Source organism: Equus quagga, chromosome 19, assembly GCF_021613505.1.
Source record: "Equus quagga isolate Etosha38 chromosome 19, UCLA_HA_Equagga_1.0, whole genome shotgun sequence".
Lineage (NCBI taxonomy): Eukaryota > Metazoa > Chordata > Mammalia > Perissodactyla > Equidae > Equus > Equus quagga.
Window position 1 is genome coordinate 38,349,877 of NC_060285.1, and position 15,027 is coordinate 38,364,903.

The window sequence follows — 15,027 nt, forward strand, 5'->3', positions numbered from 1 at the left end:
TTTATTCCCCAGAATATAGCTTTGACCTGGAGAGTCTGAATGAGCTCTCTAATGATACACATTGTTTAAGATGGAAAAGAAAAAAAATGCCTTTTGAAAGAAAACTTATCTTCTCTGACATATAGGGCCAGGAATATGTTATGTTTCTCAAGTCTTATATCATGAAGGCAAATAATTCACGAAAATAAATTCTTGTAAAGCATCATGGACTGCACCTAATGGTTAAATAAGTGACATGTGAGTCATAATTATTATTTCTAAAAATTGAATCTTTGGAATGTCCTTAAGGTTTACATATTCATAGAGAACTCTTAAGAAGCTACCGACAGTTACATGTGTACTCCCCTCCTCCACAGCAGATGTATTATTCATGCACTTTCTGAAATAATCACTGAGGGCACCTTTCAATATTGAGATAATATTTTTTTCAATGTTTTGTTTCATTTTAAGACCAATGAACTTAAGTAGATATAAAACTAGTAGATTTAGTCACCTGTAAAAAAAATAAGATATTGCACTTTCCTACCTCAAGTAAAATGTAAAAGGTTGGCTGCTCCCTAATACTAGAGCACATTACTTTCATCTACTTCAGCACCATTTAATGAAAATAATTCCATTAACTTTGAGAAGAATTCAGAAATGAGAGAGATAAAGGAAGAATAATCTGATTTAGATACGACAAGCCAATCAAAACATGTGTTCTCACCACTTCACAAGTTGGCATAACCAGGTTTTCACAGCTACATTCTAAAAGGCAAAAATCAGAATGTTTATATCGATCAGAATATATTAATTTATTGTAACAAAGCTTTAAAATTTGAAAATTAGTTACCACAATGCCACGTTGGACAACATTGACCAGAGATGTTTTCTTTCGCAAGTTTCATATCTTCTGCACAGTCGAGCAGTGGCTTAGGACAAAGATTTGGCTCACAAACTAAATAGGAATATCACAAGGGTAAAGATTAACTTCATGTAATAGCCAGTTCTCCCTACCTACCATTTAGTTCACTGCCATTACTGATGTGGTGCATGGACTCACATCTTCCCAGAGCTGCCCCTCCCACCACCCAACTGCCACATGTTGATGAGGACAGAACTAACAACACATAAGAAGGTAAACAGTAGGAGAACTGGAACCGCTCATCAGATTAAGAGCCCTGTATGGAATCACCTGGATATCCAGAAATTCTAGGATGATGAAAAAGTCATAGCTAATCTATTTTTAGAAGGTAATAATATTCTTCAAGAAGTGCTCTTAGATGTATGAAAATATTACATATATTTAACATACATTTAATATATCAGAATTCAACTAAGGTCTGATATAACAGTACAACTAAGATGCACTGGGTTTCTTAAATATCAGATATACCTAAATATTTTAAATTAGTTAAAATATACTTACCACAGTAATACTGAGGACAACAGAAGTGTGTGGTATTAAGATCCACAGTGAGAAACTCCCCATCAGTACATAGTAGAATTGGTTCAGTACAGGATTCACAAACTAAAGGTAAAAAAAGGCCAGAAGTCACAGCCAAGCTAAAAACAAACTATTATCTCAAATTACTATACACTTATGAGATGAACATAAAATACATTATGTATAATAAAATAAGAAACAAGGAAAATAAGGCTTTAACAGACAGAACTTCTTATTTAGTCATAAAAACAACAGTATACCTGAGCACATTGCTTTTGCTTTCCAAGCATACTGACATAGAAGAACACCATCTTACCAGAAATACAAGGCATTAAGATTTCTGGAGTAACTAGTTCTTACTAGGATCAAAATTTCATTAATTAATTTATGTTTTCTTAATTCACTACTTTTGATTACTTCAATTAACGGACGAACAATGTAGTAGACACTTGTCTTCTAGAGCTGTTCAGCATTCCTCTGTCAACTTTGATAAAATTTCTGAGCAACCATGAGGAAAGCCCCACCTACACAGATTTGGAGTGACTGTTGCAGAGGTGCTTGATTCTCCCAGGCCTCTGTGTGGGAACAACCCATATTAGATGAATCAGAATCTCTCTCTATGGCATTTGAATCATCAACGGAAGCACTCCAGGATAGGAAATTCATCCATTGCTGACTCAATCATTAGTGACTCAACACCTAGAACAGCTGGTTTCTCGCCTTCCAGGGCTTGAAAGATCTGTTTCATCTTGATCCTGCAAAATCTTGATCCCCAAATCCTTCCAATAATTGATTGTGCTTAACCTAGCCAGAATCAATCAGTTTTTGCCACTTGTAGTCAAAAAACTTTGGTACCAAGCAATGTGTTCTGATTTTCCTAAGTACATCTAAAACCAATTAATCACCAAACAATCTTTGATATGATAATTCACTTGAAATGGAAAATAGAAAATTCTCTGTTTTCCAATGTCCAGTTCATTAGACAGAAAATATAGCTACATATACAGTCATCTCCCAGACACCCTTCATTTCTACTATTCTTTTTTGAGATCATCATAGCTCACACATGATATACAGGAGGAAAATTTTAAATAGGTCCTATAATGTCTTAGCAGAGTCCATTATTCTAGTTGATTCTTCAAGGAAAGCCAGGACTAAATTTTTCACCAAAAAAGAGCTAAGTGCTAGCCTTCTTAAAGAAAAAAAACAACTTGATTATATTATTTTGATCATGTTTTGATTGATACATATAGTCTTTATTGATACGAGAAAGTAACACTAATTGTAATGATATGATGAGTCATTTAAAATGCTGTACTTTCTTTTCTATTGTTCTTATTCAGTGGAATTCCTATGAATATAACAGCAGAATATTGGTTACCATCAGTCCCATGAAATTCACATAAATAAGAGATTTTCCCTACATCCTTCCACTTTCAAGAAATCATCTCACAGAACACTCACCACAGACAGGAGAAAAACAGCAAGACTCATCCTCTTGAACTTGCATCGTGAATTGATCTTCTCTGCATTCTGGTATTGAAATAATGGGGCATTTGAATGGGTCACATTCTGCAGAAACACAAAGATACTTGAAAATTTGTATAGAGGGAGATGATAAAATAAATGAAGTAGTATGGTTTAGTTCTCTTTGAATATATGAATTTATATATAAAGCCTGCTATTTCCTATATATTTCTGCTAAGATTAAGATATTTGAAATGAGTTAATTATCTACATACACACATTTATATAATATATAAATTTAAAGTTTATATATATTTATAAAGAAATTGCAGGTTTACAAAAACTATCTTTAGGAAGACAACTCCACAAGCAGTCTTTTATAATAAATAATTTCCTTGTTGACACAAAGAATGAGAATCTAACCCACTACTCTGAATAGACAATGACTCTTGTGCTTATTTTCCCTAATTAGTTACTCACCGCATTGGTACTGCGGACAGCAAGAAAGAGGGCTGTGGCCAACGGTCAATTTTTGACTATCTGTACATGTTGGAATGGTAGTTTCACACAAGGTCATGTCACATCCTGGAAATAAGAAAAATAAGCATTAAAATATTAGTGAACATAACTAATATCTTGTGTTTCTAACTCAAAGCAGGGAAATGACTCCACTCTGCATGTTTTTATACTGCAATTAAACCCACTTAGCTCATGAAATAGGTCATATGTGAAAAGGCAGCAGATTTAAGGTTTATTATTGTCTTCCACCCTGGATTGCCAAAAGGCAAAGATTCCCAGATCCTTTATCTTGTATTACTGAATATTATTAATTGCTAATAGCCAGAGTTTTGCGTGTGTGTTTGCAAAATCAACAAAACCATAATGAGGCAAAACTTGTTTTAAGAAAGTGCAAGTGACATTTATGGCAATACTTCTATTGTAACTTCAACTGTTATATTTTCTTTCTATACCAAGCATCACACACGCCCTGCTTTTTCGCAAAGAACATCCACGTGTTTTGTGGCTTTAACTGACTGTAAGGCTTCAGCCTGCATACAAACCGCAAACTTCCTTTGAACAGCAGGTCCACACATCAATGGTGCCCAGGACAACTTCAGCTTCTCGTTCACAAATTGGAGAGGGCTCTTCATCACAGTCAGGTTCTATGGGAATAATGCTTCCATTCTCCAAGCATTTGTATAGGGCACATTCGTCAATGCCCCCATTCCAAACCTCCCCAGCAGCGCGGGGTTGGTCTTCCCAATCAGTGCAGGCTTGAAAAGATCAACAATGTTATATCACCAACAAGCTGGGCACTAAAACAAATCAAGCTGTGATGGGTTGACGTCAGACCGTGACTTGGCCCAGTGACATCGATAACATGTTACGTATCTATTCTTTCTCAGATTCCTCTTTTCATTCATCAGCAACTAGCTTACATTGTTCTTTAATGAAATTTTAGATGTAGTCCACAGAAAATATTCTTGACTTCTACAACCATCTGTAAATTTGCATCTCCTCTCCTAAATAAGATGATTTTTTAATTATTTTTGATTCATTTTAAGTCATTAATACAATTTATTTAGCTTTGACAAACTCAGTAATGTAAATTTAGTTTAAAATATTAACTGATAAAAATGCTAAAAATTGGAAAACAAGTTAGTCCCTACCTCACATTAACTTTTTTGTCATAAGAAAATTCAAAACATTTCAGTTTCAAAATGTAAATGTGGTAAGTAAGCAATCAAGAAAAATATTTAGTGATTCTATTACTTTTATCATTAAAGTTTTACTTAGTGATATATAAGGCCCTCTGGTAGTTCTCTTAAGGAATAATCAAAATAAATGTAGTGGCCACCATATCCTCAGCCCCCAGTGAACTTCTCTTATATGGTGCTATTTACTGTGGCCAACCAGGCTCACAGGTCCCTAAAAACAAATACAAGCTTGCCTGTATATTCTCAAGTCTTCCACAACTCCTTCCTCCAATGGCAAATACAAACTTGTCTCTGAAACTATATATGCATTTCACTTCTACTTGCCTTTCCCTTTGTTAGCTAAGTCTCTTTTCTTCTGACGATAATAACGAGCCCTATGGCTGATAAAGTACTGTACTGCAATTTTCTACTTTTTTCATTGGCAACCACCATGGAGACAATGTGTCAGAATAAAATGGTTTGAAAATGAAAGTAGAAATATTAAATGTTTTCTCCCAGATGATGACACTATCTGCCATTTCTTGTCTGCTTATTTTTCTCTAAGCACTTGCGTGAAATGCTTTGTAATATTTATGTATTCCCACGCTAACCTTATGGGATAAGTACTACTATTTTCCCCATTTTATAGGTGCAAAACCTCAGGCTCATAGAGGTAAAGCTGAACCACTAATACATGGAATAATTGGAATTTGAATTCAGCCCACATCCTACGCTCTTAATTCTTAATTTGTCATGCTCGTGTCCAGTTATTACAGGCATAGGTAGAGATTAAAACACATCATCATCATCAAAGTTCCTAATTTTGGTAACTTCAATTGAAATCATATTAAATTCAGACTACAAGTAAGCTTGTTTCCTTTCCAACACCTGGGTGAGTTTTGATCAATCTTTCTCAGCACATCTCTCCAAGACCTAAAAATGCGTTGTTTGCTGCATCCCTCAGAAGTCATTTTGTACTTCGTTGCTCACCACATTCTTTCTCTGGAATGCACTGAGTTGAATCTGGCCTGTGAAGGATGGTTCCGTTATTGCACACACAGTCTTCTCTTAAATTCATACATGAAGAGTGTCCATAGAACCATCTGTTCAGACATGTTCTTGCTTCACAAGTTGGCACACAGGGTTGATAGTCCTTCCCTTCTGGGCAACTCAGAGCTGTGAATAATACAGGGCAGAATTTGCTGATGATAAAAGTAACCCATTTGAATTCTAGTGAAAGGAAGAAATGCCAGGTTTTTTTCTGAAAATGAATTTTGCACATTTTAGTCTCTTCAAAGTCCATTTTTCATTTATTATGTAACCATAAATTAGAAATAAAACTATCAATGGGTATTTTTGAGCATCTTCCAGGCATCCAGCTAGTATAGTATTATGTTATGTTATAGTAGAAAAAGTTCACCTGATTTATATCAAATAAATACGACCAATCGGTAGCCCCAATCTAGTTGACACAAATATAGAGACAACTATGAAGAAGTTACTGTTCTGTGCAGAGAGAAGGGATATGACAGTCTACTCAGAATAAGCACAGAAACACTCTTGAAATATGTAAATCAACCAGTTATAAAAAAGAAAAATGTCACATTTTTAGGTTTAATCCTTCACTGTCAAAAGAAACTACCATTGCTGAGCAGTTTCTCAATGCTGTTTTAGATAATTCTTGTGGATTTCCAGTAATCTTAGAAAGCTATGCAGTTAAAAAATGAACACACAGCTGGTGGGGGTGTAAACTGGTAAAATCTCAGTGGAGAACAATGTGACTGTCTCGTGAAATCGAAGCTGTCATACACTCTCTCTGAGTCAAGAGACCCCACTCTTGGACAGTGGTTACCTCTGCAGGAGGAGCAGAGGCAAGGCTGCAGGGGACACACCAGGAGCTGCTTTGCTTCTGAAGTGCACTCATGGAACTGGAGTTTGTGATATGTTATTCTTTATGCATTTGTTTTCTGGGGAAAATGAAAACTTTTATTTTATCTTGGGGCATTTTACTAACGTTCATTTGTAAATCTTTGACCATTTAATCCACTTAATAATTCTTAACTTAAATTAACAATATTTTCTGTAAAATGTGCCCAGGATTGGTGACAGGTTTCATAAAATTTGTATGGAAGCATTACAACTTGATGAGAAAGTGTGAGCCTGAAAAATAAAAATGGGCAAAGAACACATACAAAAGAAAAAGGAAAAAGAGACATGTATTTGGAAAAATATTGAAGCTGGAAATCAATCAAAGAAAGCCAGAAAAATCGGTTTCTAGGATGTGGATACTATGTCTGGAAAGGAGGAAAAGCAGGTAGAAAAATCTCCATCTCCACTTACTAAATGGATCAGGACAAACTGAGAAAAAGAGGCAGGTTGAATAGAGACAGACAAAACGTGTTGGAAGATACAGAATTAAAATCTCTCTTCAATCCTCTGTGATTTCTTCAATATTTCAATCTACCTTCCTAACTAATATTTTGTGGACTAGGTTTTCTTTGGGGAGAATTGAGGCCTCTTTACGTTTAGAACAGGATGAAAACAGAAGTTGCCCATGTGGGAGAGCTGACCTCTAACTTCTCAGTTATATTTACATGCATGTTATTCTTATAAAATTATTTTGTGACGAAAAGTGAAAAGAAAAAGGAAAGAAGGGAATGCAAAAAACAGAATATCATTCGATAGTTGGAAAACATTATTTGAAGTGTAGTACTCACGGCAGTAATCAGGTGTTCTCCACTGAAGGCAGATGTCAAACTTGCTGCACAGAGCTGCATATGCAGAAAGCGCGTCACACTCATAGTTCCAAAAATAGGTATAATTGATCCACATCTTTTCACAGAAGTCCTGTGGTGAAACCTAGAGATACATTTTGCCGTGGGATAAGTTATATTGTTTTCTTCCTCCAAAGACCCTAAGCTAGACTAAAACTATTTTCAAAACTTCACAATATTGGATGTCACCTCTGAATCTGAAATATTTTTAAACAAATTTTAGATAAGATAAATATTGTCTGTGTTAATCTGCATAAATCTATCTTATAAAGATGGAAAAGAAACAGAGCACGTGATCTTTTATATAATAGATTTTTTATATAATAGATCTTTGATAAAGTTAGAAGCTCCTGAAGCATTCTGAAATAATACATGGCATTGTCCATTAAATGAGGTTATCTTTGCGTCTCAAAAACATGTGTATTAATATTGAATGCTGATCAAATAATTTATATAATTTGGCACATCTCAATTTAATTAGAGGCTCATTCCTTTTTCTACAGATTGTTTCATTTTGATCTAGAAATGCCTGAAATTTAAATAATTGTTACAAATAACTTGTAACAACATTGATTCCAATTTTTCTCTTCACTCATGCATTCAGCAAACATACTAAGCGTTTACATTTGAATGCTAAATTCTGACACAGGTCGAAGTCTCCTTGGTTGAATCTCCTTAGTTTCCAAGCACTTCACTTTACAGGGAACACTTGCTATGGTCATCAAGAACTTCCTGTTTGTCAAATCCAGGGAACACTGATATTCTAAACCCTCTCAACCTCTCAGAGGCCTATGATGCCATGAACGCTCCCTGTTTCTTAAAACCCTCTCCTTTGACTTTGAGGGCACCATACTCTATTGCCTTTCCACCTGTACAGCGTTGTCTCCTCTTCCTGCCTCTCATTTTGAGTGATTCTCTGTTGAGAAACCACTTTCAATGGTTATGTCTACTCACTGCAAATGCTCTTCCTGGGCCCACCCCTGCCCGTAGTTTATACCACTGTCTTGGGCATTTAAATCTTCACCTTGTTTTCTTCATAAGTTGAATAGAGTTAATAAGAAACTTACTACTACTTAAGATTGCTGTGAGCTAATATATGGAAAGTGTACAGAACAGACTCTGGCACATCATCTGTTATATACTAATGATTCCCCTAACTTGATCTCTGGCCTCAACTTACATCCTCTGAGGTCCAGAATTATGTTTCTAAGTTTTTTCTGGACATTTTAATTTTGAAGTCCCACAAGACATAACTTGTCCAAAACAAACAAACAAAAAATTGTATACCTTCTCCACTTAACACACAAAAGCTGATTCCCCTGTATCCTCCATTCATCCATTCTTTTATACACACTTTCATAATTTATTGAGCACCTAACTACATGTCAGGCAACATGCTATACATGAGGAGTACAAAGATGAATAAAACAGATCTGTTCTCTGCCTTATGGATCTCACAGTTTTAAAAGACTTTGAGTAGGATCAAGAGAAGCTGCCATGCTAACATGAATCGGAGGAGGGAAGTATTCCAGCAAGTATAAAAGTCCATTGATAGTAAAAACTTTGAAACGTTCAAAGAGTTGAAGGGAAGCTGGAATGCCTGGAGCTTAGAAGCAAGAAGAGTGTAGCCCAAGGAGGAAGCTGGAGAAGCAGGCGGGACAGAGCGCAGAGGACCTTGTAGACCCCGATAAGAAGCTTGGAATGTATGCCAAGTATAAGTGCAAAACACTGAAGGGTTTTAGGTAGAGAAATGATACAATCCTATTTCCATCTTTAAAATATCAACTGCCTGCTCTCGGAGATTTGTAAATGAGGATGAAAATGAGAAGCCGGAAACCAATTGTGAGGTGAAGTCATTAGACCAGGTAAGAGGTGACTGTTGTTTGGATTAAGATGTTGGCAGTGGTGATGCAAAGAAGTGTACAGATATGGAATATATTTCGGAAGTAGAATCAACTGACTTGGTGATAGCTTGGAAGGGACAGATGGAGAATTAAAAAGGTATCAAGGATTTCTTGATCTTGATATGTATCCAGTTTAAGCCAGAAACTTGAAGTCTTCCACAATCATTCACTCTCCCTTAACGCTCACATCTGATCAGTCCTTAACCTGCCCCTTCTAAGTCCCAAATGTCTCCCTAATGCTGTCTCTCCTTTCTAGACACACAGCTACCTCTCCCACTCTCCTCTTGACCAACTCAAAGCAGATTTGCTTTAAAATAATTCAGCAGAGGCAGGGCCTAAGCAGAAGGAATAGGGAAGATAGATGAAAACAGAGAGTCTATTGATTATAGTGGAGACATAGGAATCCTTATAGTAGCCCCATCATATTTGCGAATGTAAACCTCACCAAAATAAAAGATTAAATAAACAAATAAAAAACTACCCAACAGCCTTCTACTTAGCCCCCCTGACAACCTGCCTCATCCATCTTCTTCAGGCCTTCATACAGATCTATCAAGTAAACTGTCATGTCCTTCCCGTCTTTTAGTTTTTTTTCCCTTACAGTAGGACTTTCATCTTAAAAGCAGAAGGTAGAAGAGAAAATTTGTCCCTAGGTTGATTAGAGTTCAGCCCAAAGAAGTCACCATAAACTAGACTTTTCTTTGAAGTATTTTTTGAAGTCATGCAAGTTTTACATTCTGGTCCCTAATAGTCTGAATCTTTTAAATATAGTACTGTCTTAAGATTTGAGGCTTTGAGAGAAAAAGAAATACGTTCTACCTATCTCACTGACTAATGGGCAATGCTATTGCATTCGATCTCTCAGTATCCAATTTGAGGTAAATGGAAGAGATCTGACACCAACTAACAAGTCCAGCATCAAGAGAATACTATGCCTTCTCAGCCTTAGTTTTGCAATATCCAAGAACTTATATGCTTAGAAACATGCGGATTAAAAAAAGACACTTCTTCCACTCTGCCAGAGTGATCACTGAATTGTGATGATGAGAAGGCAGCTAAAGAAGTTGTCTGACGATGTGTCTTCAGGATACTGTAAGTACAATCCTTACAAGCTTTGAAAGGGTTTCTCTTACTATCTCAAGGAAACCCTGATCTAAACACTTTGGGCAATTAGGAGTCTGAATACTAGGAGTTCTCACATTCAGTTATTCTTATCTTATTCTCAAACTTAATTTTCACTGTAGTATTTTTAAATATTCAGTCTTGAAGAAAAATACCTGCTAAATAACCCAACTTTGTGAGTTAATACTTTACCATTAAGGCTAAAATAATTCATTTGCATTATTTAGGTTTTACTTTTTATCTTCAGTTTCTGTGAGGAAAAATTATACTTTCAACTCTGACTGTAAAAAGCTTATAGCCAGTGCCTTCCCCAATTAAATTGGTTTATATCTATGTAGCCGACCAAGCGGTCAAATCAACTTTCTATTTGATTACACGTTTGTCAAAAGAGATATTTGAACTGAACATTTTGAAAAATTATAACATTTTTATCACAGCAATAAACTCCCTAAGAAAATACAGAAGCAAGACGTTCCTGGTAAAGAGAGTGAGGGATTTGATGAAAATCTTGATGGAAAACAAGCCTGACCTTCCAAATGTTTCTAAAACTAATCCTGAAGTAAGCTTCTGAGCCAAGACTACTTACTATCTACAAAAATAAAACAAACAAAAAATTCTGGCAATTGTCCTCAAACTCTGGATGATTGGTTTTTAGACATTCTCCTAGGAGTAGTTTTATGTAGTTGTTGATTTGAATTTTCCAACATAAGACACAACACAATTTGGGGCTCATTTGCATTTTCAGAATAAATACTACCCATATTTTAAGTAAGCATTAAGGTATCTACTGTATTTGTTAGGTTGGCCACATGTGCTGGTGGCCAATTTCTCATGTATATCTGGGCTGGAGCGTTCCTTTCTTTTACCATCAAATTCACCGGGAAGATCCTAAGGGAAAAGCTGGGGCTGTCGCGGACTAGATGGTATCTTGTGTTGCCTCACATGCTTTGAATAGTCAAACTGAAAACTCCTGATTTAATCAACCCTTCCAAGTTGCCAGTTAAAAATGCAGTTTTCAAAAATCATTATGCTTTAAAAAGACAGTTTAAAATGACACTGAAATAAGTTTTAAAGTATTTGCTTTTTTTCCCATTTTTACATACATGCATTTAAAAATGTAAACATTTAGAGCAGATTTGCTTCCAAATCTCCAAGTAAAACTGAAACTCCAGAAAGATCCACCATTTTCAGCCCATGATGAAAGGCACCCTTTGCCTTTTCCGCCAGGGAACCGCAGGGCAGGCTGAGAACTATGGAGTCTACACGGAACGTCCTTCACCGGGACCCCTTCCTGCTGCAACAATTCCCTCCCTCTCCTGCCCAGACTCTTGCCCTCTGTATATCCTGCACTAAACTCTTTCGGTGTTTTCCTCACATGGCCTTTTACACAAATCTTGCTCTTGCACATGTGATTTTCTCTGCCTAGGTCTCCCTTCCTCCCTCTTCTCTCTGGCAAACTCATCCTTCTAAGTAATTCAAATGCCTAAAACTCTGGGAAGTCTTCTCCAAACATGGGCTCCTATGTCCCTCCATATTGTATATTGTGATGTGTTTTTTCACATCTTCCCTTCCCACTAGACTCTGTAGGGCAAGAGGAGGGTCTTATTTAACTTTTTATCACAGGAGTGGAACAGTGCCTAGATGGTGCCAGATGCTCATTAACTTTGCATCAAATGATTCATGAAATGCTGTATTTGTCTGTCCTTTGTCCCTGATAACAGATCACTTTTTAATAACCTAGATTACTTAAAATATCTACTAGTCACCTAAAGTTAGAGAGTAATGAAGAACGATTAAATTGAATATGTGACAGGTTCTATACAAGTATCCACTTAAGAGGCCAGGCTCACAGAGAACTGATTAAACCGTCACTGTCATGGTTTCTATACTGGGTTATCAAGCGACACCGATCTCTTTCTCCAAGAAGCATTTATTCATAGGATGGAATTTCATTTTTCTTGAAAGCTGTAGATATTTAGAAATATGTAGATATTGTAGATACTTCTGAAAAAACATAGCGGAGAAAAAAATAATTAACCCTCCTGTCGCTGTAAGTCTATAGACAGTAACTGATTCTGAATTCCAAAGCACACTGACAGACTGTTGAGGATAACCATTCTCAGTAGAAGAACATCACGGCGAAAACAGGAATTTATTGGCTTTTACTCTCAACATGTCTAACATGATGGCTCTTATTTATGGTTGCTTTCGACTTACTTTATCGTGGCATGGAATGAAACCTTTTCTATTTAATAACTCAATGCAGTGGCTGCAATTGTGCTCAGTACAATTCCTAACAGGTCTTCTCATTGTTACTTCAAATGATTTCTCAATTTCCCAGCTCTCAATAAATAATTCTATGTCTTCCATATTCGTAATAATTGTGCCATTTTGCATCCTGAGGTCATCATCTGGATCTTCATTGCAAGTTCCTGGAAAGATATATCACATTTAGAGGGAAAAATTTTTCACTTAAGCCAAATGTAGGCAGCAGCAATAAATCATCTTAATAATTGATTTAAAATGAATGAATTATTTACTGAATGAGATGCTAAATTTATGCCCCTTGACTTTAACATTGATGAATTTTTAAAACTACGTATCTGATTCTTTGATAAAATAGCATGGAACTGTCTTAACCAGATAAGAAAGAAACCACGATCCTAGAAGTCAAAATATGTGAAAAGATCATAGAAGATGAAGAAAGAGAAGATTGATTCTGCTCCTACATTCTTCCACACTTACCTCTAATTTCTAATTTAAGACCTAGTTTTTAAGCTCGCCAAAATACTCCCCAGAATAGTGGACATTTGGTGATCGCCTCCCAAGCACCCATTCCCTCAGGAAAACCTTGCCTGAAAATGTTACATTTCTCTTTTTGGAAACTGTCCCTGCTCTGTCACCTAGAGCACCACACCACTCCAGGAGAGGGCCCTGATTGGCATAAAAGGTATCTTTACTCCTTTGCATTAACAATTGTTACAGGTAATCCAGGCATAAACCAGTCAGCTCATGGCAGTCACCTAGACACATAGATTCACTCAACAGTAGGACAATCATTGCCAAACTCATAATCTGACCTAGGAAATCTAGCACATAGACAACCTCCCTTCTTTGGGATGACATAACCTATTGATGGCTTATGATGCTTTGATTTGCTACAGCCTCTAGTTTCCTTGAGGAAGGCTGGACTGAGGATGGAGCTTACACTTCTAGTGGACTGCAGAGCCAAGGGAAGTACAGACAAATGGACCTAGCACCCTGATCATACCTTACCTAAATCCCACCCTACTTTAAGACATCGTATTTTTTAATTCCCAAGGTCCACAGCTGTAAAAGATATGAGTTAAAAACTTTTTGAAAATATCACATCTTAATCCTCAAGTAGTTATGTCAAGATCAATAAAGGCTGATGCTGCCTTAGTTGCCCCACCCTTGTACATTCAGGGGACTGAGTGCCGTGCAAAAGAACAAAAACAAAAACAAAACTCAAGTTAAGTGAGCTATACTGTAAAGCAGCTACTATTTTTTAAAGTCTAAACTCTTCTGGAGAAAGGTTAATTGCTAGCAAAATATGTTTTCATTGCAACTCCAGCCACCACCCCTGCAGACTTGACTGTGTTATCTAGAACGAGGTATCAATATTGACCTCCCATTCTGATATCCATGCTCAGTTCGGGTCATACTACAACTTTATTGGTCAGCACCCAGGCTAGTAGTCCCAACAGCACCCAGATTTCCCTTCAACAAACCTCCCCTCTCCTACTGGTCATGAAGTTTGGGGATAACTTTCGGTTAGCAGAAAGGTGACCCTGGCCCCTTCTCTCCAGCGATTACTTAAGAATTCAGTTAGCAGAGTGTCTGTCTCCATAAAAGCATGAGCTGGCAGTAAAGGAGGAGAAAGGAAAAAAAGCACGAAAATCAAACAGAAATCATGGCATACAGAAGTGATAACTCAGAGGAGAAAATATGCATTCCCAAAGTCTCTTGTTTCTTACTCAATAGCAACTATTGAGTTATGATGTATACTTGATAGTGTGTATACAATAATAACTATTTCCACAATGATAACCTTAAGTCACCATAGAAGGTTGTGCTATGTTTAGCATACTTCAAACAGGCAAGGAAATATGTAAACCATTTTAGCCAAACTTTCCACTAAATGGGTTACATTTTTAAAAAAGAAGTTTGGGTATTTCACATAATTTGTTGAGGCCAAGGACACTCAGAAGGTGTCCACAAACTTTTGCTCAGTTAATATTTAGTGAGGTGAAAATAGGTATCTTTGTACTAAGCTAACATTTATCGACTGTGTGTATTAAGCAACATGTTAAGTGTTTTACATTAACTTTCACATTCAATTCTAACAACAGTCTTGAAGGTAGATATTACTATTCCCGTTTGAAAGATGAGGAAACTGATGCGCACTTCAGAGCACAGAGCCAGAAAGGGGATAGCTCTGCTCAACGTTCCAGCAGACGGCAGAGCCAGTAGCATCCTTTTATTTCTTTATATACATAGACAGATTATTAATTCCTTTCCATTGGCTGATAACTATGCATCCATGTAACACAGTGTGGTATTAAACCTAAGCGTAAAGGCACATGGGAGTTTTACACTTAAGAACAAAACTGAGA

General features: G+C 36.5%; 1 protein-coding gene across 1 annotated transcript in view; it reads right to left on the reverse strand.

Annotated features, from left to right (window-relative positions):
- The window catches only part of OTOGL (otogelin like), a 143,049-nt gene that overhangs the window by 16,383 nt on the left and 111,639 nt on the right, over positions 1-15,027 (reverse strand). Inside the window, exons 44-52 of the mRNA XM_046646650.1 lie at positions 12,608-12,822; positions 7,308-7,449; positions 5,581-5,766; positions 3,955-4,167; positions 3,374-3,478; positions 2,891-2,998; positions 1,409-1,510; positions 833-937; positions 707-747 (exon numbers count right to left, since the gene is read on the reverse strand). Of these exons, the coding sequence (XP_046502606.1) occupies positions 707-747; positions 833-937; positions 1,409-1,510; positions 2,891-2,998; positions 3,374-3,478; positions 3,955-4,167; positions 5,581-5,766; positions 7,308-7,449; positions 12,608-12,822 (1,217 nt within the window). The remainder of the gene's footprint in view (positions 1-706; positions 748-832; positions 938-1,408; positions 1,511-2,890; positions 2,999-3,373; positions 3,479-3,954; positions 4,168-5,580; positions 5,767-7,307; positions 7,450-12,607; positions 12,823-15,027) is intronic.